Source organism: Gavia stellata, chromosome 30 (genome assembly GCF_030936135.1).
Source record: "Gavia stellata isolate bGavSte3 chromosome 30, bGavSte3.hap2, whole genome shotgun sequence".
Classification (NCBI taxonomy): domain Eukaryota; kingdom Metazoa; phylum Chordata; class Aves; order Gaviiformes; family Gaviidae; genus Gavia; species Gavia stellata.
This window is the reverse complement of record NC_082623.1, coordinates 689920-717856: the sequence shown is the minus strand read 5'-3', so window position 1 is coordinate 717856 and position 27937 is coordinate 689920. Positions and strand designations below refer to the sequence as shown.

Below are 27937 nucleotides of genomic sequence, written 5' to 3'. Positions count from 1 at the left end.
CAAGTATTTTTCAGAGATCTCATACAGTATTCCCATCGTCACCAGCTCAGGAAGTTAAGACACTTTATTTTTGCACAAGGCATAAAGTGTAATGACTATAATGACATATGCACCACTGACAGATTTCCAGTCCCCATGGCATGAAGAAAAGTGGACTGTATCTTTTTGGGTGTTGCTTTGTTTGGAAATACCACACCGATTTTTCCTTTCGGGGAATGTCAGAATGAATTTACTGCCCAACTGTCAAACAGAGAGGAAGAAGAGATTGAAAGCTCAGGATGTTTAACTTACTACATGCAGGAAAGGTGAATCTCCCTGTAAAAGATGGCTCTCTTGAGAAGACAAAAAGATTACTTTCATTTTTAAGTCTTACAGAACACTGGCATCTATCACTGGCCACTGGCATCTATCTTCAGTGACTCAATTTTGTTGCAAACACATATAGTAACATTTACCTGGTTTGTCTTTTGCCATTAAGAAGCTGCTGTGCAACTGAGGCACATTTGTCTGCATCCTGTGTAACCAGTCTGAGATGTCGCAGTAGATCATTGTCTGGAAACTTTTTCATTTCCGATTCTTCTATCAAAGCCTTAAAACTGATGAGACCTTTTGGGAAAGACACTATGTTAACAAAAGTCCCTGTGTGATGGATTTGAAATGGTAAGACTGAATAACACAACACATTAAATATATTTCTATTTCAACTTCAGTTATATTTTTTGTCAAAGTGATTAACAATCTTCTCACACAGAGACAGTTTAGCATAATCTCTGGGACTGTAACAGCCAAAATATTTACTTTAACACATGAAACTATATATGATTTCCTTTGATCGTCACATAAGACAAAAGTTGCTAAGTTTCAGAAATGAAAACCTGAAAAATTAGCCATTTAAAATTGTGTTGTAGACAAAAGGTAAGATACTTACTTCTTTTGTTGTTAATTTTTGCCTCCAGAGCTTCGTTAACATTGGAAGCCCATTCGTTGTATGATTCCGCACGCATCTTTAGCGCGTTCATCATTGGATAGAGTTCCTCCAGGGTGTAGCGGTACCTACAAGTAGCACATAATTCAAACTCTTCAGCAAAAACTGGGGGGGAGCAGGAGGGTGGAAGGGAGGGGCATCAAGATCTGTTGGTCTATACAACACAGAAATGATCTACTATGCCCCCAGTTATATAATTCCTCCTAAGAAAATTTCAATGTTGCAATTGCTTCAAAAAGCAATTTCAACGTTACAGTTGAAGCAACTGTGAAATTGTCTTAGGACAAGCTACATTCATGTAGGACAAAGATGTAACAAACAAGAGGAAAGAAAAGATGACAACAGGAAGGAAAGCTAACAAAAGCAAAAAAGTATGACTCGGCAAGGACTGGATGTAAGGGATGATGACCTTGTTGCTATAAATAAAAAAGCAAACTAACTTATCCAGCAATTTTTGCCTTTATAGAGCAAGAAGAGCTGAATGCTGAAAAGAAAGAGTCTTTGTATATGAGCACAAAAAAGGCACTTTGTTTTGGGGGCACTGTATTTGCAAAGGACTGAGAGAAACAGAATACCGAAACTAGCACCACTGGCAAAACAGAGTAGGCACTAGATTATCAAACTGCAGTATCTACACATAAAATAAGTATCTCCAGAACACAGGGTTATTTGCTATCTAAAGCTTACCCCAGCTTATATTTGTAGGTGGGACAGGAACAGAGATCCTCCACGTGGTACAAGCATACCAGTAATCCAGGTTTACATGGACAAGAAACAGCAGACATGAAACAGGTGGTTTTACACTTCAAGCACTGTCGCTCATCATCAGGCAACAGCTCAAAAGCCACTCTCTCCGAGTCAGTCACCCCCTGCAAAAGAGTACGTCACATCACTTCAAAGTCTAACGAAGAGGTGATTATTCCCAGCTAAAGCATCAGAAGCTAAATTTATCGAAGGAATGATGAAGTTTAGACATAAGATATTAAAACCAGGTAGACAGAAACTTTGGTTAATGAAAAATCAGCTATCCTGACTAAATTACTAGAAGAACAAATATTATTTTAAAAGAGACATTCTGAACAATATTAATGGGCAGGTGCTAAAACAAGATTCATGATAAACGATTCTGTACCCAAGTAGTCCTCTGAAATCAGCAATGCTACTCAGGAAGGTGCTACGTAGCACTAAGCTGCTGACAACACAGGACAGTCCCAGCATGCCTTTCACACTCCTGTTTCAAATGTTCCTTCATTCATTATAATATTATTTCCTACAACTCACCAGTTTATCAACCTTCTCACGTAACCTCTTCTCATCTTCAATCATAATAGCCATGTCTTTCTGAACCGTAGATGCTACCACAACATCAAGAATATCTGCTTTGGAAGCCATTTTACAGATCATCTCATCGTGAGAAAACACACAGTAACGGTTTAGCAGGCGGTAATGTTCCACACATTGGCGACCCAGTGGTAGCTGCATTGAAAAACATTAAATAAATGAAGAGTTAATTTTGAAAATTACATTAAGATACTAACTTTTTATGCGACTAACTAAAAACTATCCAAAGGAAAGGCCAAGACAAATCATTCTAGCAACAATATTCACAATTCAGAATGTAAAACTAGAGAAATCAAGATCCTGCGTTCTTGTAAACCAGGACTGCTTATAACTCCTTCACAGTGGACACTGTGGATGCAAGTTGTTTAGTTAAGTGCATTCCCCCAGTGAACCATCTAGAAGAAACCATAATTAGGGGTAACTAAATCACTAAACCACTGCAGGCTCAGGAAGACCCAAGCTAGAAATACACAGAGGCTGGGGAAGTGTCAAAGGGAAGAGTACGTACGCTTGCCCTATTCTTACCACTCGAGGGATGCCCCGTCAAAGGCAGGTTGCAGGGCACGGTGGACCTTCTGCTCAAATTATATGGCTGGTTTATGTAGGACATGAACTGTGCTGCAGCATGAGAAATTGCTGACTCCATGAACCATAGAAGTCCCTAACTACCCTGGGCAGAGCAAACAATTCATTATGAGCTGGGCACGTTACTCATAGCTTTATTTTAAGGCTGTCACTGGCCAGGCGGATAGCGATGTTCAGGTTACAATAAGGTTACATGTTGGAGTCCAGTACAAAATTCATGCAAGGACAAGAGGAAAAACAAAACCAAACCAACCAACATAAAAACACAGTCACAATGCAGAGAGCTTTCCTCCCATTTTAGTCATCTCCTACTTGTAAGTTTTTTAAATCTAGCAATATTTTTAGATGGGCTAAGACCTTTTTTGGGGGAGAAAATGAGGAGTAATTTGAGGTATCAGTAGCTTCAAAGGATCTTTCTGAGATCAGGCCACACTATGTGTCTGAGAAATCTGCTGGGAAGGAGAAATAATGACTTGTAACTTTGGAGCAACTATCCTCCATTTGTTTTTATTTAAAAAAAGACAAAAAACCTTAATAAATTACTATGACCTAGTAATTGTAATGTGTGACTATCTCTGTTGTTTCAATGAGCTGAGTGAAGCTTACTGGGAATAAAGTACTGGTCTGTAAACCTTCTGTTTGAACATTAAAACTTTCTGTTCCCTTCTTGTTAAGGTATTCTTCCCTAAAAACTTACAGCACCTCTGCTATCCAAGAGGATGTACTTGCATCAGATGCAATTATTATTCCCTCCCCCCCCCCCCAAAAGGACTATCAAAGCCTTTAACTGTTCTTAACGTGTGTTAAATGTATCATCCGATTTAATCACAGAAGCTAAAGTAGAAAAGTCGTCCAAGCTTGGTTTGTTTATCAGCTGTAGAAAGCAACTTGGAGAATTCCCAGTGCAATAAACAGAAAAATTTCATTCCAGCTCTTGACAATTTGAATGGAATTTGGGGACACAAAAGGAGTAGATTCTAGCAGCACTGGTGCTTCTCATATTCTAAGCACGCACAGGACCTTGCCTACCTCCTGCTGTAAAAGGTACATCAGCCCTAACGTATAATTTCAAACCGAACCTTAGGAACCAGAGAAAGCCCACAGTTCACTATGCAAAAGAAATACCTTCAGCAAAACATTATGCTTTCAGTAACAGGCTCCTCCTGATCCGTGGACTAGATTTGTCCATCGGCAGTGAAATATTAGAGCTCTACATTAGCTAGGAACAACTTTGGAACTGCACACTTTATGAAAAACTGGTTTTGGAACATACCCAATCAACTGTGCAGAAGTTCACAGCTTCAGCAAAATTGAATCCCTGATTGAAGCCACTGTGATAAGCTCTTGGAAAGGTGATCACAAACTCTCCAGCACACTGGTTGGTTCGATAAACCTAAGAGAAAAGACAGACAAGCGTTAGGTCAAACCTAAACAGAACTGAAGGCTGTGAAGAGAATATGGATTTCCAATTCCTAGTAACTTCTATGATGATTTTGGATAGGTTTAAAACATAAGCCCAAGAATTACAACTGGCATTTGGTAACTTCTCATATAAAAACCTAGAAAGCAAAGGGGTTTCATTCAGCCATGCCTGCACTCCAAGCCATTTTAAGTCAGCTGTCTGTGCCTTTTGCACTTTGTGAGCTCTGTTGACAGTTATACAAGTGAAGTACAGACAAGGCTCTCTTCAACCTGTAGCTGAAGGGGAAGAGGAATTTGGAACCTACTCAGAAGTTCATACTGCTGTAAATCTAATACTTTTGGTGCTAGAAAACCAGCATGAGAGCAGGCAGGTCTTCCTGCATCTTTCAATTTTGGAGTGTCTCACAGTGTAGTAGCCACCACAAATTTTGCCACGTTTTCCAGATTTTCCTTTAAGTCCCAAGGTCAGCTAGTCAAAAGCTAATTAAGTTGTAAAGGGACATAATTCCCATGAATAATCTAGTATGGAATATGATGGAAACTGATGAAAAATGTTTTTAAATACCTAAGAACTTATCCAGGAAAAATAAGAGGATGTGGATGACAAATAAAGGAGGAATGGGTTTTGGCCCCTTGCTAGAAACTCTATGCCAAAAAAAAAAAATTGCATCTGATTAGACAGACATAGGAAGAGCTCCTGCCATTGTTTCAAAGGTTGGAACTAAACTTTCCAGCTGAGATACAGAAATACACTAAGGTGGATCTCCAGGGGAGGGTTTGCCAGGCAGTTCCAAAAGCAATGATTCCATTGCCCATCTGTTCATACTGGCACATTATACTAGACAAGGAAGATACAACACCCATGGAAACTACCACACCATCTCTGTAATAGAAGTGGCTTAAATTATCAGCTTTGAAGTAAAATTCGGTGCAAATCAAAGAGGGTTGGGTTTGGGGGAGTAGCACATACAGGCACTCCGTGGGCCATCAAAGTATTCGGGTTCATTATGGTGACAAGTTGGTGCAAGAGATCTGGCTGAGATTCAAATAGCTCTGGAGCAAGCTTCTTCATTACATCCTCCAGCTGTTCAGCTGCATACCCAGGGGCTCCATACCACGTTTTAGGCTCCCCCCTGCAAGATTATTAAAAAAAGTTAAATATAAGCAATCTTGTAAGTTACATTTTCAGTCTTCTGCTTTAAAATACACCATGTCAAAAGAAGGGTATATCACGAGGAAGGAATGCAAAGATTATGTATCTTTCTGAACCTTCACATTTTATGCAGGTCCCTCCTCCAGACCTAAGTTCTTAACTGCCTACATTTCTGAGCACATACGTAAAATGTTCTGGGGGAAAAAAGATTGAAGAAGTCCTCAGGGAAGTTCTGCTGATTCCAGCACAACTTCAAAATCTAAGCTCTTTGTCTTTTACCATGAACACAAACTCCCTCTTGGATCTAACAACCAAAGCCAGTTCTTTCTTGTCTTGTGCATAATTGCCATAAAAGCAACATATAGTAAGTAGAAATTAAACTTCCAAATTACACAACTATAAGAGACACAAAAGACATCAAGGGAAAAAAAAATACATATCCAGAGTAAGAACTTTTAGCAACAGTTTAACCCAATGCAAACCAGCTGAGAAAAATCAAGGTTATGCCTCTGTGTTCCAATAGGCATTGTTTCAGGTTTACCATGAAGCTGGCTCACTGCACCACAAAGATGAAAACGCCTTTCAATCCCTTATAAAGAAGAACGTTAGAAAAGGTATTTAGAAGAGAAGGTAACAGACAAATCTCTTTCTCCCAAGACTCCTGAAGAGCTGTCAGAGTAAAGCTGACCCAACACTATTCTTATTTTTCACAAATCATAAAGCAATTCCAGAAGAAAACAGTGAAGTATGACTCAAGACACATATCCCTCGTACCTAGGAATTTATTCCTGTGCTCAAACAGCACCTCTGTCACGGTGAAGAGGACAGGTAGCGGGGGAGACTGTGGAAGGGCAGTTACATCAACATCACAAGGAGTAGCACAAGTAAAGTCATTATTATGCAGTGCTAAATGACAAGGCAGCCTCGGACCTGGTCATCATCTTGAAGCTGTTCTATGAATTCATGAAGACCAGCCACAGATGCAACTAAAAACTATACTGTGTCCTGACCCAATACTGGGTTAGTCAACTATTCTGCTCCTTGATACGTGTCAGTGCCAAGGAATGGATGACAGCAGTTATGTACTATGCTAAACTTGGACAAGGATACTGGTACCAGGAGTCTCTGGAGTTCAGGAGAACAGATAGCGGAGAAAGATACAATTCTGACGGATGTATTAAGGTAGTCAGCCCTATGAAGGCACCAAGCCGCAGAACGGATGAAGGTGACAGTTCTTTCTGCGCTGCTACCTGACAGCTCCACATTCCTGCCTTTAGAAATACTAGCATCAATGATGTCAGTCCTGGTCAGAGGAAGAATTACCATCTCATTGATTTATTTGCAAGCATCTTTAGAAGCAAAGATTTGGTTTTTCTCCTTTTACCATTTCCAGAATTAACACAGGATTTAGAGTCATGCAAGAAATCTATTGCCTTCAACCCTACAAAAGGTCTGCTGCTGTAGCCTTGTTCACTTGGGACTATTGGCTCAAAATACCGTACCAGGATACAAGCACATGGGAACGCTGAAGATGGGCATTCCATCCCTAGTACTGCACAAGAACGAGTCCTGCCTTCTGAAGTCTTTTCAGAGTTTGGAGGATTGTCTCTTCAGCAGCAGGTCATTTAGATTGACTCCTCTGGCCGAGAACAGTATTAACCTCAACTACACATTGCTCTCGAATAGGCTAAAAAATCCAGATATAAACCTTTAAGTTGAATGGAAATACAGAAGAATATCTGCAAATGAAAAGACATCAAGGACATTCATGCTGGAGGAGAACTAAATTAAAAGCAGGCAGGGCTACTTTCACGTGTGTCTGCGAATGTCTGTACATGTGCGTGCACATATACACTTACATATCTTTCTGGCCTTGACTGCAAACACCAATGCAATTTGGGACAAATTATGCAGCACATAATGCCATTCCAACAATAACGAGGGAAGGTCTCCTAGAAGAAATGACGTTTCTATTGCAAACAAAAAAACCTCTTTCCCACAGTTTCAGTCCGACTGAAGACCCAGACACACAAACAGAAAAAAAAGCAGCAAATAACAAGGAAGATAATTTTTACAATGTAATCTTGATCACTTGTTTACTTAGCCTATTAAAACAAATGTTTCAGCAAATGTCAAGAAGTACTAAAAAAGCAAGTGAATTAAGTCACTGACAACTTGGACTGTGCTACAGCAGCAGCTACTTCAAGGAGCAGCAAAACTGAATATCTGACCAAAAAGATGACCTACTGAAAAGTAACCAGGATGTGCTTTTACCCTTCTGCTGTAATACTTACGTGAACAAGGAAAGGGAAGGAGCTTGACAGGTTTCAGGAAGAGTGACCAGAATAATTCAAACCCTAGAAAAGCTGTTGTAAGGTGAGAAGTTTAAGAACTTCAATCTATTTAGAATATCAAAGAGATGGCAAAGATCTGTCCTGATTACAGCTGACAAGTGTTTGCTTGATGAGAGGATTTATGATAGAATGATCTATCTAACAGACAAAAAAATATGCAGGATCTTAAGATTGTTAGTTGAAGCTAGATGATTTTTAAAAAAAACTTGCATGGTTTTTAGTTTTACATTGAACATAATAAAACATTTGATGGAGTATCTGCTGCATCTTTCATGAATTTTTTAAAACTGGGAATGGATGTCTCTTTCCAAAATATGACCTCTTGTCCAAAAGCAAATCAACGCAGGAATCGCACTATGTCAGATTTAACCCTGCTGCTACAGGATTGCAAGGGTTATTCTGGCCTGAACTCTATGAATCTGGTTTTAGTCCTCTAATTAAAAAGGGGAAGGGGGAATGAAAGAGAGATTGCTTCTCAGGCTGAGCTTATTCCTCAAACTCACCAATGCAGATAGTTAATTGAATAGCTCCAGTGGTCTTCTATATGCCAACAAAATGAAGAAAAGCACATTCCTACGTATAGCCAGGGTAATTTCATTCCACATATGTCTGCAGTGATGTGAGCAAGAACAGACTGCTCCATCACAGGCATGTTGTTTAAATTCCAGCCACTATCAAGGTATTCCTGAAAATTGAACAGAACAGTCACAGGTTTATACAACAGGAAGTAAAAAAACCCCAAGAAGCTAAAACTGCCAAAAAAGCAACAGAAGAAAAGCATTTTTCCAACTGAAAAATATCAGAAACAGGTCAATGAATCAAAGAACAAAACCTCCATTGTCTTTGCACCTTTCACAAACCTTATCTGACCTACTTTGTTAAAATGAGACCTCTTTTTTTAGTTTGGAAGTTATTTATTAACTTCTAGGATAAACCTGTGGCTTTTAATGTCTGATCACAGCAAATTTTATTTGTTCAAAACTCTGATGTAATTCTCCTCTTCAAATACTGTGCCAGATACATAAAACACACACTTTGCAACCCAGTTCCATTATTGTGCTTTAAACCAAAGAGACTTATTTAATGAAGAACTGCAGTACAAACATACACAGTAAACTAATAAAGACCTACCTCTTCTTCCGGTCTAACTTTAAATTTCCCACCCCTAACTGGGAAGCCACTGCCAAATTCCTTTGAAGCAATATCAGCTCCATATTCTACTGTCACATCCTCTTCAATGGTACTAACAAGTCTCCAGAATTCTTTCTCAACCAGCTCGGTAGGGACCATCTAGGTATGACAAGAAAAACAAGGAGTATATACTGAGGAATTGGTATATGAAAAGCATGTGTATAAAAGCTCTCTCAGGGAGGAATCTCCATTCGCTTGAAGCATTTCCCCATTTCAAAATTGCTTCAGTGAGAGGGGAAAAAAAAATGCAGCAGAAATGTGGTTCCACCCAGGACATGCTGCTGCTTTGTTCTCTCAGGAATAGGCGACAGAGAGAATTCTCTTCCTTACAGACACTTCTTCAGTGTCTGTAAGTGAAAAAACCAAGAAGCCAGTGAACAAGAAACCATGACACCAGCAAAAACAAGGATTCACTGATGTAAACGAGGATTCACTGATGTAAACGAGAACCTCTGTTTTGGTTTTCATCCCAGTGAAAAAGGGAATTACCCCCTCTCCCTCAAAAGTTACGTATTTTAACTAAGCACAAAAAATGAAATCTACATTATGGCATCAGGATAAATACATGAACATACATGTACTGGCATGTTAAAATAGTCTGACTTGAATGCATCTGCCATTTCTCCAAACGTGCGAAGTGTATAGTCTCTTGCTGCTTGTTCGAAACCAAATGCTTCTTGAGGCTTATTACACTCCTGCAATTGAAAAGATAATTGTTTCTATAATGTATTAATAAGACAATCTGTGCTCAGGTTTTACACAAATGGGCTACTCTTACAGCATCTGATGGGGAAGGCGGCAGGACACCTGACCGAAATGAAATGACTGCCCCAAGTCACGCAGTCAGAAGAAGAAACTACTCTGCTTAATTCACCAAACCCCAGTATTTATATATTGATAAATCTGCATAAACGTTAACGAAGGAACATGCCTAATTTCTCCTTCCTCTAGTAAAGCTAAGAAAAACCCCAACAACAACCCCACGCATAGACCTCCACACTGAAGCATGCAGTGAGACTCCAATTTTAAATACAGAGGAAAGGTGCCAATTAAAATCCAATGTATTCTTCAAAATTTTAGCAATGCTAAGGCAGATAAATTTTTGGCTCCAAAATATTAAGCGATAGCTTTGCAATTTGAAGCATGTCCAGTCTTCATTTTAGCTTTACCCTCTATCACCTTGTTTGCACAACCTTAAGTAATAACAAATTGTATTTTCAATCCCAAAGATCAAGTTTAAAAAAAAAACAAACCACAAAATAATAAAAAAAATAACCTTCAGCCTAACTTTTACGGGTTGTCAAATTACCTGAGCCAAACACTGGGGACACCTCCAGTCCCCTTTGGGAACATCATGAAGGGGTGGAATTAAACAGAAAGTATGGTAACTGTCATCACAGCCATCGCACAACAGCAGACGGTCCTCATCGTTACCACTGCCACATAAGAGACACACGTACAAATCCACCTGTAACAAAAAAGTGCCAGAGTGGGAACTTGAGCACTTAAGGTAACTCATGGTGAAAAAGCAGTTTGGCAACCAAGTCATCTGTGACATGATTTGCCAATGCTTATCTCTGAACACAAATGAGACAGACAAACACAAAATGTTTACATCTTTGCAAAAGTTTAAATAACCCCCCTCTGTAATTTAAGGAAGAATCCCAAGAGTTGGGATTTATTTGGATGTATTTTTTTGCCAAATGATGGAAGATTTCATTCAGTGGCCAGGGCAGTTTAAATCAGCAGTACTGTGGATTCGGCAGGTATAATTAACCTCTGTTGGAGGCTCACAAATCCTTTTTCTTGTTGCTCTCATGTGCAGCATGTGGGCACGAATGTTTCATCCTGCCCTGGGACCAACGGTTTGGAGCGTCGGAAGAGAGAAAGGGGTTCCCCTCTCGATGGGAGCGTTCCTTTTTTTCCCCAGAGATACCGGCCAAGACCCTCGCTTTGATTTGGCAAGGCACAGCCTCCCAGCAGAGCTACGCGCTGTTGGGCGGGGGGCAGCTGTTACAGAAGGTCTGATGGAGGTTTCACGCAGCAGCTACCGAGCCCCAAGGAAAAGGTGCACGTGCTCCAAACGTGGGGAGGGCTGTCGGCTGCCTGGCCTTCACCACCCCTTCACTAGCCACAGACTCGAAGGCTCTTCTCAAACACAGAATAGAGCTGCGAGGACAAGCAGAGCCTGTTGTCTTATGTTGTTGAAAAAAAAGCAGTAGCATCTCCTGCTCCTCCCCGCAAGCTTTTTTTGTTTGGGGGTAGGGGCATCAGGCTTCTAGTACTTGCACATTTCATTCGCAGGTATTGATCAAACGAAGAACATTTTTGGTTTTAGGAAGGACCCAAGTACTGGCATGGACAGAATGAATCTCAGTATCATCTTCTCAGAAGTGAGACAAACTACCATTGCTTTCAGTTTGGGTTTTTCAGAGGAGGGGTGGTGGTGTGTGGAGAGTTGGAGCAGGAACAGGGTTCTTTTTTTTATGAAGCATTTGAACAATAAAGATTCCAAGTTAGTGCTGAAATTGGGGAATAAGTGGCAGGTCTGCTGGAGAGCCAGGTGCCAAAGCTCGCATTAAGCTCCCTTGAGGTTAAAGAGCAATGGGGAGAGAGATCAGTTCACAGAACCACCACTTCTATTTGGACTCTTCTTTCAAACTGCTTATTTTGAGACTGTACCTCAGAGACAGAAAACAAGTTACTTTAGTTATAGATAGTGAAACTTAACCATCCTGTATCTTCAGCTTTGTAACAGCATGAAGCTTTATGAGTATGTATATTCCAGCAGGCACAGAGACTGCTTTGTTTCAACCACAGGGTTACACGAAGAACACAAGAGAGTCCTTAGTGTGATATAAATGACATGAGATTTCACTACATACCCAAGAGAAACCCAGAAACACCTGCAATCAATATGGAGCAGCGGGAAGGCAGGGTGTACTCACAGCATTAGTAGGTTTTTTAGATCGGCCTTTGGATTTGTCTTTCTCTGGCTCCCCGGCATGTTCTTTCTTCTCGGGAAGTTTCACTGTGCTATGCATTTCCTTTTCTGGTGCAAGAGAAAAAAAATGAGGGTATTACAAAATGTTTTAATGCTTAGCATTACTTATTATTATTTATTTGTTATACTTGTTAGACTGCATCAGTCCAAGTTATTTGTTGAATTACTTATAATCCCATACACACACTTGTTTCAGTTAACTTAAGGCAAGATTTGAACACCTGCAATGCCTGCAGAAGCCATTATTATCAGAAAAACCAAGCATGCCATCACGAGCTAGCAATGACTATCACAGCCCACATTTTTTGAGTGGGTATTTTAAGTCCCATTTAAATTAATTTAAATTAAATTGTGAGTATCTTCATAAACTAAGATTTTGTTTCCGTGTAGTATTAACAAATGTGGTTGAATTACTCCATCAATTTTACAGCAGCATGTCACATGGAGACATGAAACACAACTACAACTTCCTACAATGATCTTCACACTTCAGTTTCTTGCAGCGGTAGCTTTCATGAATACGTATCGTCAAAGATGAGCATGCAGCAGAAGTGGCCTGACAAAGAAGCAGTTCCTTTACACCCTTACACTCCTACCTAATTTGGGCATGTCTCTACTCAAGTCTTCATTCCTGATCTCATAAAAACCCAAGAAACCACACACCCAAATCCATACAGCAGCACGTGGAGAACCCCAGGGCTCTGGTGCCAAAGACAAAGAGGCAGTGAAGTTCTCAGCTAAAGTTACAAGCGAGCTAGAGACCTTTACACCTGGATGTGAGACAAGCCAAAGCACTTCTTGGAGTTTGAGAGCTAACAAGAGAAAAATGTCCACATCTCTCAGAAATTTAAGCATTAAAAAACTCTCTAGAGCTTTTTCCTTCTACTCGTCGGGGGAAAAAAAGAGAAAATATTAATGCCTAGAGACACTCCCTAAACAAAAAAATTATCAAATTAAAAAAGAGTACAAGATACATAAATTCTTGAAAAAAAAGATTTTGAATGAACAAAGGAGACTGACAAACCACTTAGTTCATTTCAGTTATTAAGTAGTTGTAAATGGTTCCTATATCTACTTTGCCAAATTATTTGTCAACAAGCTTATTCTTCTGTTTGATGGCATTAAACATTTCTTCTCAGTTTGAAATTATTATTTCTTAAGGACAGATAACAGATCAGGACTATTGATAGAAGCAGTTTAAAAAAAAATCATATTATGGAGCTTCATTGTTTAGTTCACAACATAGTACCTTTTACCTTGATGAGTTTAATTTCCTGATTTCAAATTCAAATTCTTTCCTAAAAGTGTCTGAAATTTGATACTTTCTTAAAAGAGTTTCCTCCATTTAAAGCTATTGGACTGATGCTAGCTATTTAAAATACAAAATAGAAACATGGCTCAAATCTCATTTCTGATTGCTCCATAAGAGACACCGAAGTTTAAAAAAATGTAGAAATTTTTTTTCAACTGAAAATACCTTCTTCTCCAAGAAAACTCAACCACTCACAAAACAAACAAAAGGATTTCTAAGCCATAAAAAAGACTATAATAAATTCCAATTTAAAAACGAAGTTTACAGAAGTGTGGTTTTGGGGTTTTTTTTAAATACTCTGAATTGTTCCAACTGCTGAATTTAACTCCGGTCTTAAAACGAGTTTTTACAAAGTACCACAAAATTGCATTCACATTGTGTTTCACTCCCCACTTGCCACTCACCGTTTTCACACTTTGGAGGTGCACATCCCATTCTACGTCTCAGATTATGAGTTCTGGCTTCCGGAGGGTCAGATTCAGTTTTAATATTGGTTGCCTTAAAAATAAATCAAACAAACAATCAATCATGTCCTTAGATGGAACACTTTGGTTTTACACATGCATTTGGGAAAATGTTCGCTGCCATCTAAACCCACGGCTGCTTGTCCAAGTACAGACGGACAATTTTGGCGTACACAGCTGCCCACTGCCTGTAATGCTGCGTGCCCACAGAGACCCGACCTGCACTCAACTCCTCCCGCCCTCGGAGCTGCTTCGGCTCTGAAGAAGGGAAAAAGCTGGCTATGTCCTAACAAGAGAGTGCCTGTTAAGATCTAAATATTATCCGCAAGTCTCTACAGGTGAGTAGCTTTGGTGGCAGACCCTGCAAGGTTTTCAAATACACACTTCAGTGCTCTCAAGAGCTGAGAAAAGAAGTGGGGGGAAAAAAAAAAAAAAGACAATTTTGACTTCCAAATTCAAAAAAATATTTCTGCATCCAAATCTTAATCCGCCCTGATAAATGCCAAGAGAGGACTGCAAAGGTTCAGAGAACAAGCTGATGTGAGACACAAACACTTCATTGAGGTACAACGGAGGCCTTAAAACTTATAACCTGACTTGTTCTAGGAAAAAGCCAGGCAGATGGAAGTCCGATAAAGACTTTGAGGACTTCGTTTAAACTCAAGGAACCATTTTATACTTACAAACGAATAAATCTAAAAAGGCAACATGAATTTCTGAAATATTTGTATTCAATTATTTAAAAACAGAGTTCAGAGAGAACTAACACAGGGAACAACCTGGGGAGATTTGAAAGGAAATCCTACAAAAAGCCTGTGCCAATAACGATACCGTGTTTTTAGTTTGATTTCAGTGGAACTGGATAAGAAGCAAAGGAGCAAGGAACTTTGGGCTTTCATAGATTTTCTTTTACTCGTGAGAAGCAGAACATACTCTGGTCTATCTTCTAAGCAGGGAACTCAGTGTATTGTGGAGCTTTCTACACAGAATAATGTTTTCCCCTTTAATTCTTATATTTGTTCCCTGAAGTTTTGAGGCTGTGGGAGAACAATTCTCAAATCCCTCAGCATAAAGATGGGGTTTCTCCAACATTGTATTTTTTAAGCCTCATTTCTTAAGGAAATGAGGTCATGCAACCGCTCTCTTGCTGCTCACACAAGTCAGCCCACTATCAACCACTCCCTGAACCCCAAATTACAGGACTTGTTGGCCTAGCTCTAAAAGCATGACTTCCAGCCGGAATACATCATCAGGTATTCAAAGGGTGGGGTGGGGGGGTGCGTTTGTTCTGTTTGCAGGGGGTTTTTAGGCTTTATTGTTAGTTTATTTGCTTTGGATTGTTACAGAGGTGGTTTTGACATTATTTCCTCTTCACTTTTAGTGTTCTCTTTGGACAAATTCCTGTCTCTGTGAGACCAGGCAGAGGTCCCATTGCTTAAGATATGCAAAAAAATGCTGTTCCTTATACTTAGTAATACTGAATCAGGATCAATTTGCACATCCTCAAGCAATGCTGTAACAGATGCCCCATCTTCTGCATCTTTAACTTCTATGAGTTATGTCCGTATTCTGTGCTTAAGCCTATATTTAGCTTCAAAAGAGTAGCTCTTCCCCCTCACCCCCTCCCCAGCCTTTTATCTTACCGATTCATCTCGCTTTCACTTCTGCAGCATTGTTCTGGTCTTTTACACTTATCTTTTCTACATCAAGCATCTAAGTCCTTTGCATCTCAAAACCAGCCTATGACTGTCATTGCCCTTTTCCTTTCTAATTCCGAAAATTTTCTCCTAATCGTTTACTAACCAAGTAAGAAAGGGCAAGGATGAACTGCGTGTCTTACAATTGCAAACTAAGGCTTATCTCACAGGCTGTATTTTTTGCTAGTCAGAATAATTTACAGTACTTCCCTGTAGTTCACTTATTTTAAAGGTTTATAGAAGATGGTTAGTCTTTGAAAAGCAGGAAATGTCAAACTGGTACACATGAGAACCAACTTAGCTTTTACAATTTAAGACACTGACAAATCCTTGTATGTTTGGTTAGAGCAAGAAGTCAACACATTAACCAAACATTACTACTTTTCAACCAGGTCAACGCAAAAATCAGCTGCTTGTAGCTTCAATGTAGAATAAAATGGATTTAATCAACTTGGCTGACTTTGCACTGAAACGGAACAAAACCACTCACATTAACAAATCTTAACTTTTGGAAATTATTGTCTTAAAACACTACAGCTCCTTCCTAAGCAAGTCAGTCCACGCTGCTTAATTCAGCCTTAGCTCTGTATGTTTCAATTCTATTCTTAAGTACTTTCTTTCCGTAAAAATTAGGTGTGCAACATCAGTAGGGCTCAGGGAAAGAGCTGACAGGGTAGCCTTGCATTTTGGCTAAGTATGAGCAGTTAGCTCTCCTTGTCAGTCAGTGTCGCCTGACACCACTGTCAGAGAAACAGCTACAATTTCAGTACAATTTTCACTGCCCTGCTGTTAATCTTTAAATGATATGTGAGAACTAGCATCTTTCAACCACAGGCAGCTACTTCAAATGGAAAGTTTCTGATCAAACTACTGAGTTTTTCTCAGAATTATAAACCTACTTGTAACCGAGTATTTGAGTGGAAAAGCTTTAGAAAACCTTAACTGTAACTTTTTAACTAAGAATAATTATAGGCAGAATTTGCAACAACTAAGCTGTACTACTTGGTAGTAATAAAGACCAAGAGTAGAACAATGGGAGTTAAGAGAGAGTCTGAAACGAACTTAAATAGAAATCTGCATTATAAACAAAGAGTCAATCGTGACCTTCCTAATTCATGATGTCACCACTAATAAGACCGTCTCCTGGGAATAAGCCTCCCCTACTCTTCATCTGCTTGAACAAAAGAAATAGTAAACTCTCTGAAGGCAGGAACCTGAGTCTGGAAGGACTGAAGTCACAGTATTACAGTTCTCCAGCAACAAAGGAGACACATCATGATCTAAAATACGTCTTCACAGGAGAACTCTATCCAGATGTAATCAATTAATTTTATGCTTATCCAAATAAATACTATTTCTTAAGCAGATGTAAGATTAATCCTGTTTGATTGTAGAAAACCATACTGATTTAATGTTATGCAATTTTTTCCCTTATATTGCATGGTGAAAGTATCACAAATTGATAGAGAAAAAAGGGAATACAACAACGCTAAAGTTGTAACAAAAACCTTCTTCTGCTCTAACATCTGGTTTCAACTCATGAAAGATTTACAGAAACCTCCCAACACATTTAGAGAATAACTACTGTTCACTGGCTGTCCTCTGAAGAAACAAGAGATCAAAGCTGCAAAAGACAAGCTTCATTTATAGAACTTGTCACCTGTATTTTAATCTGAGCCCCATATTATTTATAATTATGCTAAAAACATTATTATAGTGTACACAGTTGTAAGTACTGTATAAGTGGAACAGCTTCAGTAGAAGAGCCTCTCAGAACTCCCAGTGTGTAACTCACAGTTACACACTTTTTAAAGTATGACACAATCCCACAATATTATTTATAAGTTATGCATTTATAAATATTTAGGTATGTTTAACAATGACAAAGATAAACAGCTGTTTACTTTGCATATACATTTAGCAATCTGATCGAAATAAAATTTGTCCTGTAACTTAACTAAAACCTGTTGTGCCACGTTGCTAGGCAAACTATCACTGCATTACGATGTCAGACTCGGTCACCACAGAGCATTTACCCGTGTAAAGACAGATTATCTCACCTCTGCTCTTAGGCGTTTTGCTCGACGAGCAGGTGGACAAGTTTCAGATGGCTGAACAGATTGTCTCTGTGGAATATCATGAGGCTTATACTCCTTGTCCTTTGTGTCACTGGTAAGGTCTGGTTTCTGCAAGCACTAAAGAGACACAATTTGATTACTTAATTTCTGCCTCCACTTCTAATACAAACTCTGTGTAGAACAATTTCCTGGCTAATGTGAAAGAATGTAGACAGGGCTCTAATAATTACTGTGCTGAGTTAATAAAAACAGTTAGTATTTATGACAATTGTAATATTATCTATTTGAACAAGTCAAAATCACTTTTTCCTGCCGTTTCACTGAATGCAATAACCATAATAAAGGATCTTAAATAAAGCTGAAGTCATCCTTTATATTTTATGAGCACCAAATATTCCTCTATGGGAATACCAATACCAATTCTTCTAGTAGATGGTGCCTTTGCAGACTCTATCAACAGCACACTGGAAACTGCTATAGTGTCCTCAGGTTGCATTACTGTAATGCGAACGTGCAAAGCAATATAAAAGTAAATTACAGCCTATCACACATCCCCGTCTTAAACAAAATACAATTTTGTCTGAAGAACATTGCAGAAGTTACGTTCCTTCTATGTTTTGGAGAGGCCAACACTGCTGCATGAATAAAGGGCAGAAGGGAAGACGACACAAGAACAGTTTTAGTTCTTTCAAGTCACTGAATGAACACATTTAATTGCTGAAAACTGTGCATACATTTAGCAAGAAAAATAACAATTAATGACAATTCCAAGTTTGTCAAGCCACACAACATTCAGAACAGCAGACAAAATAACAGTTTTTAACGAGTAAACAACAAATCCTGAAGAAAGAAAAAAAGTCTTATGTTGTCAGAAAGTATTTCACGCGAATTGCTGGATCCACATTTCCCCAGTCCACATCTGTTCCCATAACAAGCACTTTCTCAGCAAGAGAGAAAGAGGAGAGGAACTGCAAGAGAACCACTGCAGCACCATAAGGACTGATGCTCTGTAGACAGCACAGAAATCAGACTTTCAGAAACAAGTGCTAGTCAGAAGTGGGGATGAAGGAGGAAAAAGTGGTGTTTTATTTTAGAAGACAAGTCCATGCAGAAAGAAATGTGTATTTAACAGAAGAGAAGTATCAGTCAAGGGTAGCAGGATATCATTACTTATCACCCATAGACAGTCCACAACACTGCTCAAAGAAACCTCCAGAACTTCTGTTTTATTTAGGACTGCTTTTGATCTCGGACTTTATAAGCTCTAGACTTATTTGAAAGCAAATGTCTGACTTAATTTCAATATTAAATACACACACAAAACCACCCAACTTTGCAGCTTATGCACAGGAGCAGTAAATCCTGGTTGATGCTCCAAGTTGGGCACGCTCCTGTGCTGTGTCCTTGGAGGCCACCGAGCACTGCAGCTAGCTTTTCAGAAGAGCATGCTCCCTTAAAACTCACTCTGAAAGATGATGACGTGAATTATTTCACATTAACATCAGTGGGAGAAAGTTACAAGTGCTAATATCTCAGGACAAAAAAAATGGACAAGCAGAAAAGGTGAGTGAGCAGGAAAAATATGAAAATGAGAGAACAGAAAAGCAAGTGAGAGTAATGCTGCATAAAACATTGCCAAATTTAATGACTTTTTTTGAATTCTAGCTCCTTGAATCATGTGAAATCCAAACCTTTCACTAAAAAAAACAGTTTCTACTCCTTCTAGTAACAGAGGATATATGATCTGTGAAAGCAAGTATTTAGGAGGCAAACAGCTTTTACTAAACAAAATGGCAATGAAACCTGGGAAGGAAAACAACAAATAGCATAACTTGCCTCACTTTGGTGGAGGGCCCAAGCAAAAAAAAGCCCAGAAGAAAGACAGACAGACATTTCCTAAATATTGAGGTTTCAACAACTATTTAAGCAGAAACATTTCCCAGTGCCTCAGTAATCTGAAAGCAAAGCAGTAGTATGAAATGGCTGTTAATTAGCATTTTCAGTTGTACCTGGAAGAACAACAACTAGTTCTTCTAGTCTAAGTCCTGTCGTAAGGATGGGAATTCCTCTGAACCTACTTTATCCTAGAATGACCCGATCACCTGCAAGCATAGTCTTTAACCAAGGACACTAGCTGCTATTGCTTCAGTCCTTTTCTCTCCCAACTAGGAGAGCCTTTTTGGTAAAGTTAAGCTTCTATCAATAATTTACCATAAGCTCATCCTACATACTGTGATCTAGACTGTGACCATGATCCCGTATTCTGAGAAGATGGTTGCACATGTAATCCTTGAACTCCAAATGGTGGCAGAGAGTAAGTTAAAAGCTCATCAGCTGAAACCATTAAGTAGCAGCTCCTTCACCAGGCAGTCGAAGGACACAGCAGGAATGTTCACAAGGCCTTCCGGATGTTGAAAGATGGAAAAAAATACAGGGATACAAATCACCTCCTCCAGGTTTAGATGTTTACGAAGCAGTAATTTACACACAAGCTAATCACCCAGGCTCCCTGTACTTGCTGAATACAGCTGGTCTACCCCTGCTACGTATCCACTTGAGGATGAGAACCATCACACTCCACAGGTGCTTATTTTTCTCCAGTAACAATAAAGGGTCCTACAGAACTATCTCACACAGAAACGTCTTTATTAGAGGCATACACATATAAATCTTTGGACATATGAATCCCACGAGGATATTAACACCTTAGTTTGGAGAAGATTTCAGACCCAGAATTACTGAACCAGTTGTATTCACTGAAAAACAGAACACCACAAGACCATCTCTAGCCCCGCAAACTGTAGCTGCATTTCAAATCACGCAGACATCCGAGCAATGCATCACCAAAGATGCACTGACAGAAGACTCTAGACACCTCAATTCATGCAGGGGGATGCGTATCCCTCTGGGCACATAGTGCAATTTGGTAGTATCATACTGATGGTTACTATGGCTAAGAATGTAAGTGAGGCACAGATAGTAAGAACCAGTACACCAACAGGTCTACTGCAACTACTCTGGAGCCAAACACCCAAGACCTGTCTAGTTCAATGTTTCAAGATAAGAATAAAATAAATATAGCCCTGTGGAGAGCTGCTTTGAGTATCAGAAACTGGATGATTCAAGAAATTTTTGCTGTTTGACTGAACAAGAGCTTTAATAAAAACATGCTATCTGTTCACCTCTGAACAGCTCCAGATAGTTTCACTAATTTGGTATGTATATCGAAATAACTCCAGCTGGGCTATTTGTCAAAATAACTCCTGAAGCCAGTTTAACAGATATTTAAGCCACACATAAACAATTAATGCTATACGCAGATCTGGATGAGATTTAAGTTATGGCATAGTCATCAGTGGAAACTACATCATCCATATTTTCATCTTTTGCAGAAAAAAGTCAATGAATATTGCAAGTACTACCAATCAAAAAAAACCCCCAAAAAACTCAGAAAATCATTGAATGCAAGCACTAATCTTTTACGGATGATCATCCTGGCTGCATGAAGAGTTTCTCTCAAAAGGCTTGTTGAAATATCGCAAGAAGGAACCACACATCTCAAACCGACAGCTGTCAAATCAAATAGCTACATCTTCTTCCAAACCAAAAATCACAGACAGATTCCCAGTAAAGCACTGAACAGACATACAATAAAACGGACACCTACACAAGAAGCATCTGGGAAAGCGCCACTTACTGAGAACACATGGAAAAAAGCCAAAAAGAATCTCATCTGAGATTCTTCCTCAAAAAATGTATTGCAAAACAAACTTGGTTGGAAGACAACATTGTCAGGAAGAAAAAAAGAAAAGTCAAATCTTAGACCGAAAAGTGAGCTAAACCCAACGTACTTCTGTGTATTCTCTCAGTTCACTGCAAATACACGGCTCTGCCACATATGGGAGAGTTTTAACAGCTTGGGGGGGGGGGGGGGGTGAGTTAAAAAATTAAGTTAACCATACCTACATAGCTTTTCCAGAACTGCATCCACTAAACACATCAGTTTGGAACAAATGTCAGGTGCCCATTGCAAGAGAGAACTTGGAAAGTTAAATTTAAAAAGAAGCGTGGCCTCATTTGGAAGGCTTTTCTCTTATAAAAGGGTCCGCCGCTGAGAAAACCACGAATGTAAACATCAACTGCGTGGCAGACACTCGCATGGGGAGTGTGGTACCATGTTAACTGTTTTACAACTTTTAATTAGATCTTTCCCTGTGCAACTTCACCTCAAAAATATGAAAGCAAAGCGAGGTGTCATAAAACACAGCAGCTTCAAAAAAAGGGAATCCGTAGTTTTCAGAACTAATAAAAATGCAAAGTTTTCAATAAAATGCCTTCAGAAAATGGTGTTGCTTTCCATTGCTTAACAGGAATGTGTTTGAGGCAAGGCAAAATATTTTTGATAGAGCAGTTTCACTAGCACAAAGATTTTTTATCTTCAACTATATTTTGTTCTTATTCTCCATTTGAAAAACACTCAAACCTACACAAGTTAGATTATTTTTTCTGAAGGGCTTGCAGAATCTAGTTGTTCTTTGCTGAAAAGTGATCATCACTAGCTAAGTAAAAAGCCTTCAATTCCAACCTTTCTTGACTTATGTCAACTCCCTCCCTTGTTTTGGTAGCTTTATGTAAAAGGCTGGTGTTGATCTCTGTAGATTAAGACATGCTTGTAACAGGATTCGGGCTTTTACTGCTTAAAAAAGGTCAATACTCCTCTCTTTAAAAGATCATCATGGTAAGAGTGTTGGCAACTGCAACCTATTTTGGTTTTCCAAACAAATGACTACTGCTCTGTAAGAAAAGCCCTATTCTTCATTAGGGATTACGTTGCTTCCACTCTCAACCAACCCAGAATTCTGTTTTAATGGCCAAATCTAAGCAAGAAGGATGAAGATTTAAGCTTGAAAGTAGTCAAAATCCATACTGTTAACTACACTACAATAGCCATGAAGCATTCTTGAACTTGGACACCCTTAGGGAAAGGAAGACGAGTTACTGCCACAAAACTGCCATGGTTTGATATAGTCCCTCAGTCACTCTATGAACAAGTGACACAGACTCATAGCATTCTTGTTGTATCAGAGATGACCTATAATGATCTGTGAATAAAGTAGTATTTTGCATTTGACAAAACAGCATTTCAAGAAATCGTTATAGGAAGTCTGAATGTCCGTTATCATGACGCTTCTGTAAACTGTAGAAAGAAAACACAAAAAGGCAGTATTCAAAGAAGTCGGTAAGAGTAATTCTACCTTGAAGAGTAATTCTAAAAGCTTTACTTTTGATTAAAAGTTTGCCTATGGCTTTCTGAATTGCAACACCAGAGATTGCATCTTGTCACCTGCATGCCATAAAGCATAAAATGCAGTCTTTGGAAGTGTTCCATCAATAAATAAAAAAATAACAGGCTGGCTGCTAAATTAATTGGACTTCAGTTAGCTTCAATATAGCTTACCAATAGGCTCGCTCCAGACTGGAATAAGTTGTAAGGATACAGAATGCGCTCGTAATGCGCACGGATGTGCGAACCCACGGCTTTGCCAGGAGCGAATCCCATCCTTGTGGCTATTTTGGTCCATTTTCTCTCCTTGCAAATGACATCAAATCCTCCTTCTTCTGCGACTAGCTAAAGAGTGAAAACAAAATGGTCATATAGTTAATACTAAAACTATCAGCATTTAAGGAAAGCACTGCTAGCTTAAAAGAAAAGACACCACCACAATTGTTAAACCAGAAAAACATAGATTAAAAAAGAAAAAACAAAAAAACCAAACAGCCAAAAAAACCCAAACCAAAACATGGAAATTCTTAAAAGCTGTAACTGGAACATGTAACATATAACCTATTCAGTAAGTGTAAACTTGTTTGTAAAGTAATTCAACAAGTCAGCACCTTTATTAAGTGACCAAACAGTAATTCAGCCTACTTTTGAGAATTTGTCTGGCTGCAATTTGTCATGCCTCTACTTTGTATTCCAACACGACTTGCTAGCACAGTACAATCAGTTCTTCTCACTGGAAGAAGTACTATGAAGTAGGATCAAAATCAACCAAATAAAAACTAACCTAAACATAAAGAAACAGAGCTGACCCCCCATATCCTTGGGGTCAGTGAATAACGTCCCTCGCTATCGGAATACATAAACTTTTCCAGAAGTTTAACAAGCTTCATCCTAAAAGTAATTGGATTTTTTCTCCCATATTTCTAATGGAAAAATTATTTTCTCACTGCTGCCATTGTTCAGAAGCTTCCTTCAGTTACGCCTAAATTTATTCTTGACCAGTTTGTATCCAAGTTCAACTTTAAAGAAGAGCTGGAAGTGTAATTTGATCTCCTGCCTCGCATGAAAACTTTTTATTATATTTCCTACTATTTTGTCACATTAGCTATGTTAGGTTAAACAAAGTGATACTTTTTCCAGCTTAGATATACCCCAAAGTCTCACTTGAACAACTGTGATACTATCCCAGAACCTGAGATAACACAACAACTTTTTAGGAAGAGTTTCTCCCTTGTAACAGTCTTACTCTATTAAGCTGAAATAAATCCAAGATCTTCCTCTCCACATGTGGAATTTTCAGTGTACATCCTTGAAGCTCCCAAAACTTTGCAATCTGGTCCAGAAAATTCAGCTTTACACGAGTTTGGGCCTGAAAAGAACAAGAAAAAATGTGAACTGCATACTAAACGCAGATTAAGCTTTTGTATCCCAGTGTTTATAATGTTGCAGCCTCAGTTGCCTGCCTGGCTTTCCCTCTGCAAGAGCGATTTTGCATTTTTCCCTCTTGTCATATGCAGAAAAAAAAAATTCCATACAAGTACCACCAGTCTTTCCTCAAGTCAGTTTTGTTAACTTTTACTGCATTTAGAAAAGTACTTTCTGAGAACAGACAAGCAATGAGTTATTACGGCTAAAAACTACCTAAACTAGCTGCATTTCTAGGATTTATTACATTTATTACATTACTAAATGCAATAGTTTACTACAATTTGGTTTATTACCAGAAAAAACAACCAAACACACATACCAACCCACCCAAAAAAGGGGGTTTTCTTGTTAGCCCTTCTCACTCCCAGCTGCACTTGTTTCATTTTTATGGATATAAACCAGGCAGGGCAGGGAAAGCCAACTAGTCTGTTTGCACAGCAATTCACCCAGTAAGATAATTGGGCTGTTGCTGTGCTAAAGAAGAGTAGCTTAGACTTTAATTTCAACACATTTCATTGTTACCACATTTTCTATTCTTAAGGTAGAAAATGGCCACGTCTATTCAGACTAGCTTGCTCTTAAACTCCAGTGAGAGCTCTGAACCAGCTTGCATCCATACAAATCTTTCTCTTTTAGCATCCAAAGCCAGCGTTCGAGCCCGCACCCTGGCACTTCACATAACCACATCAGGACCTTAGAAAGCAAGCATCACGAGAAAAATCAGGCAGGCAAAGAGTCGCCACCATTCCAATTCGTACCAGTAGCAAGCTAGCCAGGACTCCTCGCCACTCACTCCGTCTAGTCCGAATTCATGAGAACGGTGAATGAATGTGCTTGCGAACAGCAAATTTCGCACCAACCAAATCCAGATTTTGTAATTGTTTCTTCCAAATGGCTTGTTATTTTCAAAGCACTCTGTAAATGTTTCATCTCTTCTACTTTAAAAGATGCTGTATACGTGCAAAACTCAGACACAAATCTGTGGCACTTCAGAATTTGAGTTTAACCACTTACAAGCACCTCTGTGTGGAAAAGGCCTGAATTATGTTGCTTTAATGAACATTAACTTTACTTTTTATGCTTGCCATGTTTTTAACTAGATTCTGAAACAGATGAATTTCTCTGCTAATTAAAAACTGATGTTCAGAGGTTCTGAGTGCTGCCAGCTCAAGTCAAACACAGCTCACGGTCAATCCACTGGAAAACACCACCTCTCAAAAAAAAAAAGTAAACATTTTGGAGCAGAAGCAATGTTCAGCTTTACAGTTTACCTCTAGTTCATTGAGCCTCTGGATCCTCGGTGTAAAGTGAAGCTTATCGACATCACATGCAAATGGAGGCTGCCAGTCCTGGAAAAAACAGAAGAGCTTCATCAAAAGACCAGGAAAACGAAGGAAAGTTCTCTGTACGACAGTCAAAAGCCAGGTGAGCCCAAAGCATGGGAGAGGTCTCCGTGGTTTCCAAACCCTCCTCAGCCCTAAGCGGCACAGCACGTGCCGCTGCAGCACGCGGCAGGATCCCAGGGCGGTGGCTGTGCAGCACCTCCCCGTACGTGAGGGCTGCATCCCAACCTGCAGCCATCGCGCCCCACCGCGCTTCCAGCCGTGGTGCGGTCTACTTCCGTTTCCAAATAACTTCATGCGGAACAAGCCTGGAAAGCAGGAAGAATGAGACAGGCCAAGTGAGCTTCATTATCTGCCCCTTGAAATATTTCATTGTGCCTTTAAAACAGACAGATAATGAAACCGCAAAATAAATTACATTTTGGAACTAAGGACCTGTCCTCAAAGATAAGCCTTCAGTTGCCCACCGAGTCAGTCCATCTTCTCCCTACCCGTGCTGGGCAGCTAAAGGTGCTGCACGGGCCATTCGCCCCGGTCTCATGCCAACCGTCACCGGCCCAGGCCCACACGGGAACTGTACGACAGCCGAGGGTTGTGTCTGTGGGACAGCAAGAGAACTCCCTGGGAAGTGCGGCCGCGGTGCCAAACCCACCCAGCGCTTTAAACAGCAGGAACAGACGCTCAGTTACAACTCTGAGACAGGACGTCACTTCTATTAGCAAATTCAGTGTTGTTACCACGCAAAACACAGAACAACGTGAAGTTTTGCAAACCATGATCCTAACTGTAAGGCCTGCCTCAATCGGGAAGACTAACATTTGATAGCAGAGACTTTAAATGCTCATGAAGGACAAATGCAGCAGTTAGCACTCATAAATGCTGGTCTCCAAAAAAATAGCAGCTGCACTAAAAAACAGAAATAAAAGCTTATTTTCTTAACTCCTTGTCTGCAAACATTCCAGAACAGCTGGAATATGACCAGTTAAAAAAAGATTATTATTACTTTGACAAAATACCTGCAACTGGTAGTGTTACTTATAAATATAACTATAAAGCAATTTTATCTTTTAGATCTCTGACATCTATCACATGCAGTTGGTTTGGCAATACACAGCTTCCCTAAACCAAATTAGATTTGATTTAAACTTGACAGTAATTTATTACATATAAAGCTATCTTATTATCACTAATTACAGAATGAAGGTAACGCGCATGCGAGCTACTGATAGAGGAGTAAGACAAGAGCTTTCTACCAGGAAAAAGAACGACATTTACTCAACGCCTGCAGACTAAAGGCAACTAAAGTAAAACCAGCATCACAAGCAGAGTATTTATTATTTTAGCATACTTAATATGAAAATTAGTGTCAAAAACAACCATAAAGGATTTGCAGAGCAATTATCTTAAGTACAAACACCCAGGCTCAATTCTGTATTGTGACAACCCCATCTTGTCACTAGAGCAAGCCCACGGCAGAACCAACTAGAGAGAAGGGACGCAAGAGTCCCCGAGAGCGCAGAAAACCTGAAGAGCAAAGAGGGACGCCAATCTACGTGTTTTATCAATCATACATACTTTGACTAATCCAGACCTCTGAAGTTTTTTGATCCTACAAGGCAGTTTCAGCACATCAACACTTGGCAAGGTTGAAATTAAAATTTGAGCTGGAAGTTAGATGACAACAGGAGGATCAAGATCACAAATTATCAAGAGGATGGTCAATCCTCAACCAATCCTCAACTTGAGACATGGTTCTCAATCATTTTTATTCTTTTAACGGCAGGACTAAGACTGATGTCCAACAGCATGATGTTTTTAAACAACTAAATAAAATTAACCCTATATTTTTGTTTGCCAGAACACCAAATGCAATGAAAATAGCAAGTCTGACGAAGAAAATGTTTGACATTCTTTTGTAATGTTCTGATATCTGGCAAATCATTCATGGTCCCCAAACTGTAAGATGAGAAACATGACTGGGAACATTTAGGGCAAGATTTGAAGTGTTGTACTTCAACACAACAAATCTGACTTTCAAGTTGAACCAGCTGGTTACATCATTAGGCACAAGTCTGGAGTTTGCTCTGTGCACGAAGAGAGAGAGACAGACAGCAGGCAACCAAACCAGGAGAGGACACACAGCGGTAATGACACACAACACCCTTGGGACATGCTGGGGACATTGCCGAAGGGAGAACTGTAAGATCCTAAGTGCTTTGCTTAGGCTGAGAGAGTAAATTAAAACAAAGAAGCATGTGCTGACTGAGTGCTTAGCTAAGTAATAAGCCAAGGCTGT

The 27937-nt window shown here is 39.4% G+C and overlaps 1 protein-coding gene across 1 annotated transcript in view; it reads right to left on the bottom strand.

Moving 5' to 3' along the window:
- KDM5B (lysine demethylase 5B) overlaps window positions 1–27937 on the bottom strand; it is a 58125-nt gene that overhangs the window by 19499 nt on the left and 10689 nt on the right. The window contains exons 2-17 of the mRNA XM_059831354.1: window positions 25570–25647; window positions 24117–24239; window positions 23045–23215; window positions 17569–17703; window positions 13752–13845; window positions 11980–12083; window positions 10341–10499; window positions 9607–9726; window positions 8972–9130; window positions 8344–8525; window positions 5304–5466; window positions 4185–4304; window positions 2267–2461; window positions 1673–1854; window positions 929–1053; window positions 456–606 (exon numbers count right to left, since the gene is read on the bottom strand). Coding sequence (XP_059687337.1) covers window positions 456–606; window positions 929–1053; window positions 1673–1854; window positions 2267–2461; window positions 4185–4304; window positions 5304–5466; window positions 8344–8525; window positions 8972–9130; window positions 9607–9726; window positions 10341–10499; window positions 11980–12083; window positions 13752–13845; window positions 17569–17703; window positions 23045–23215; window positions 24117–24239; window positions 25570–25647 — 2261 coding nt within the window. The remainder of the gene's footprint in view (window positions 1–455; window positions 607–928; window positions 1054–1672; window positions 1855–2266; window positions 2462–4184; window positions 4305–5303; window positions 5467–8343; window positions 8526–8971; window positions 9131–9606; window positions 9727–10340; window positions 10500–11979; window positions 12084–13751; window positions 13846–17568; window positions 17704–23044; window positions 23216–24116; window positions 24240–25569; window positions 25648–27937) is intronic.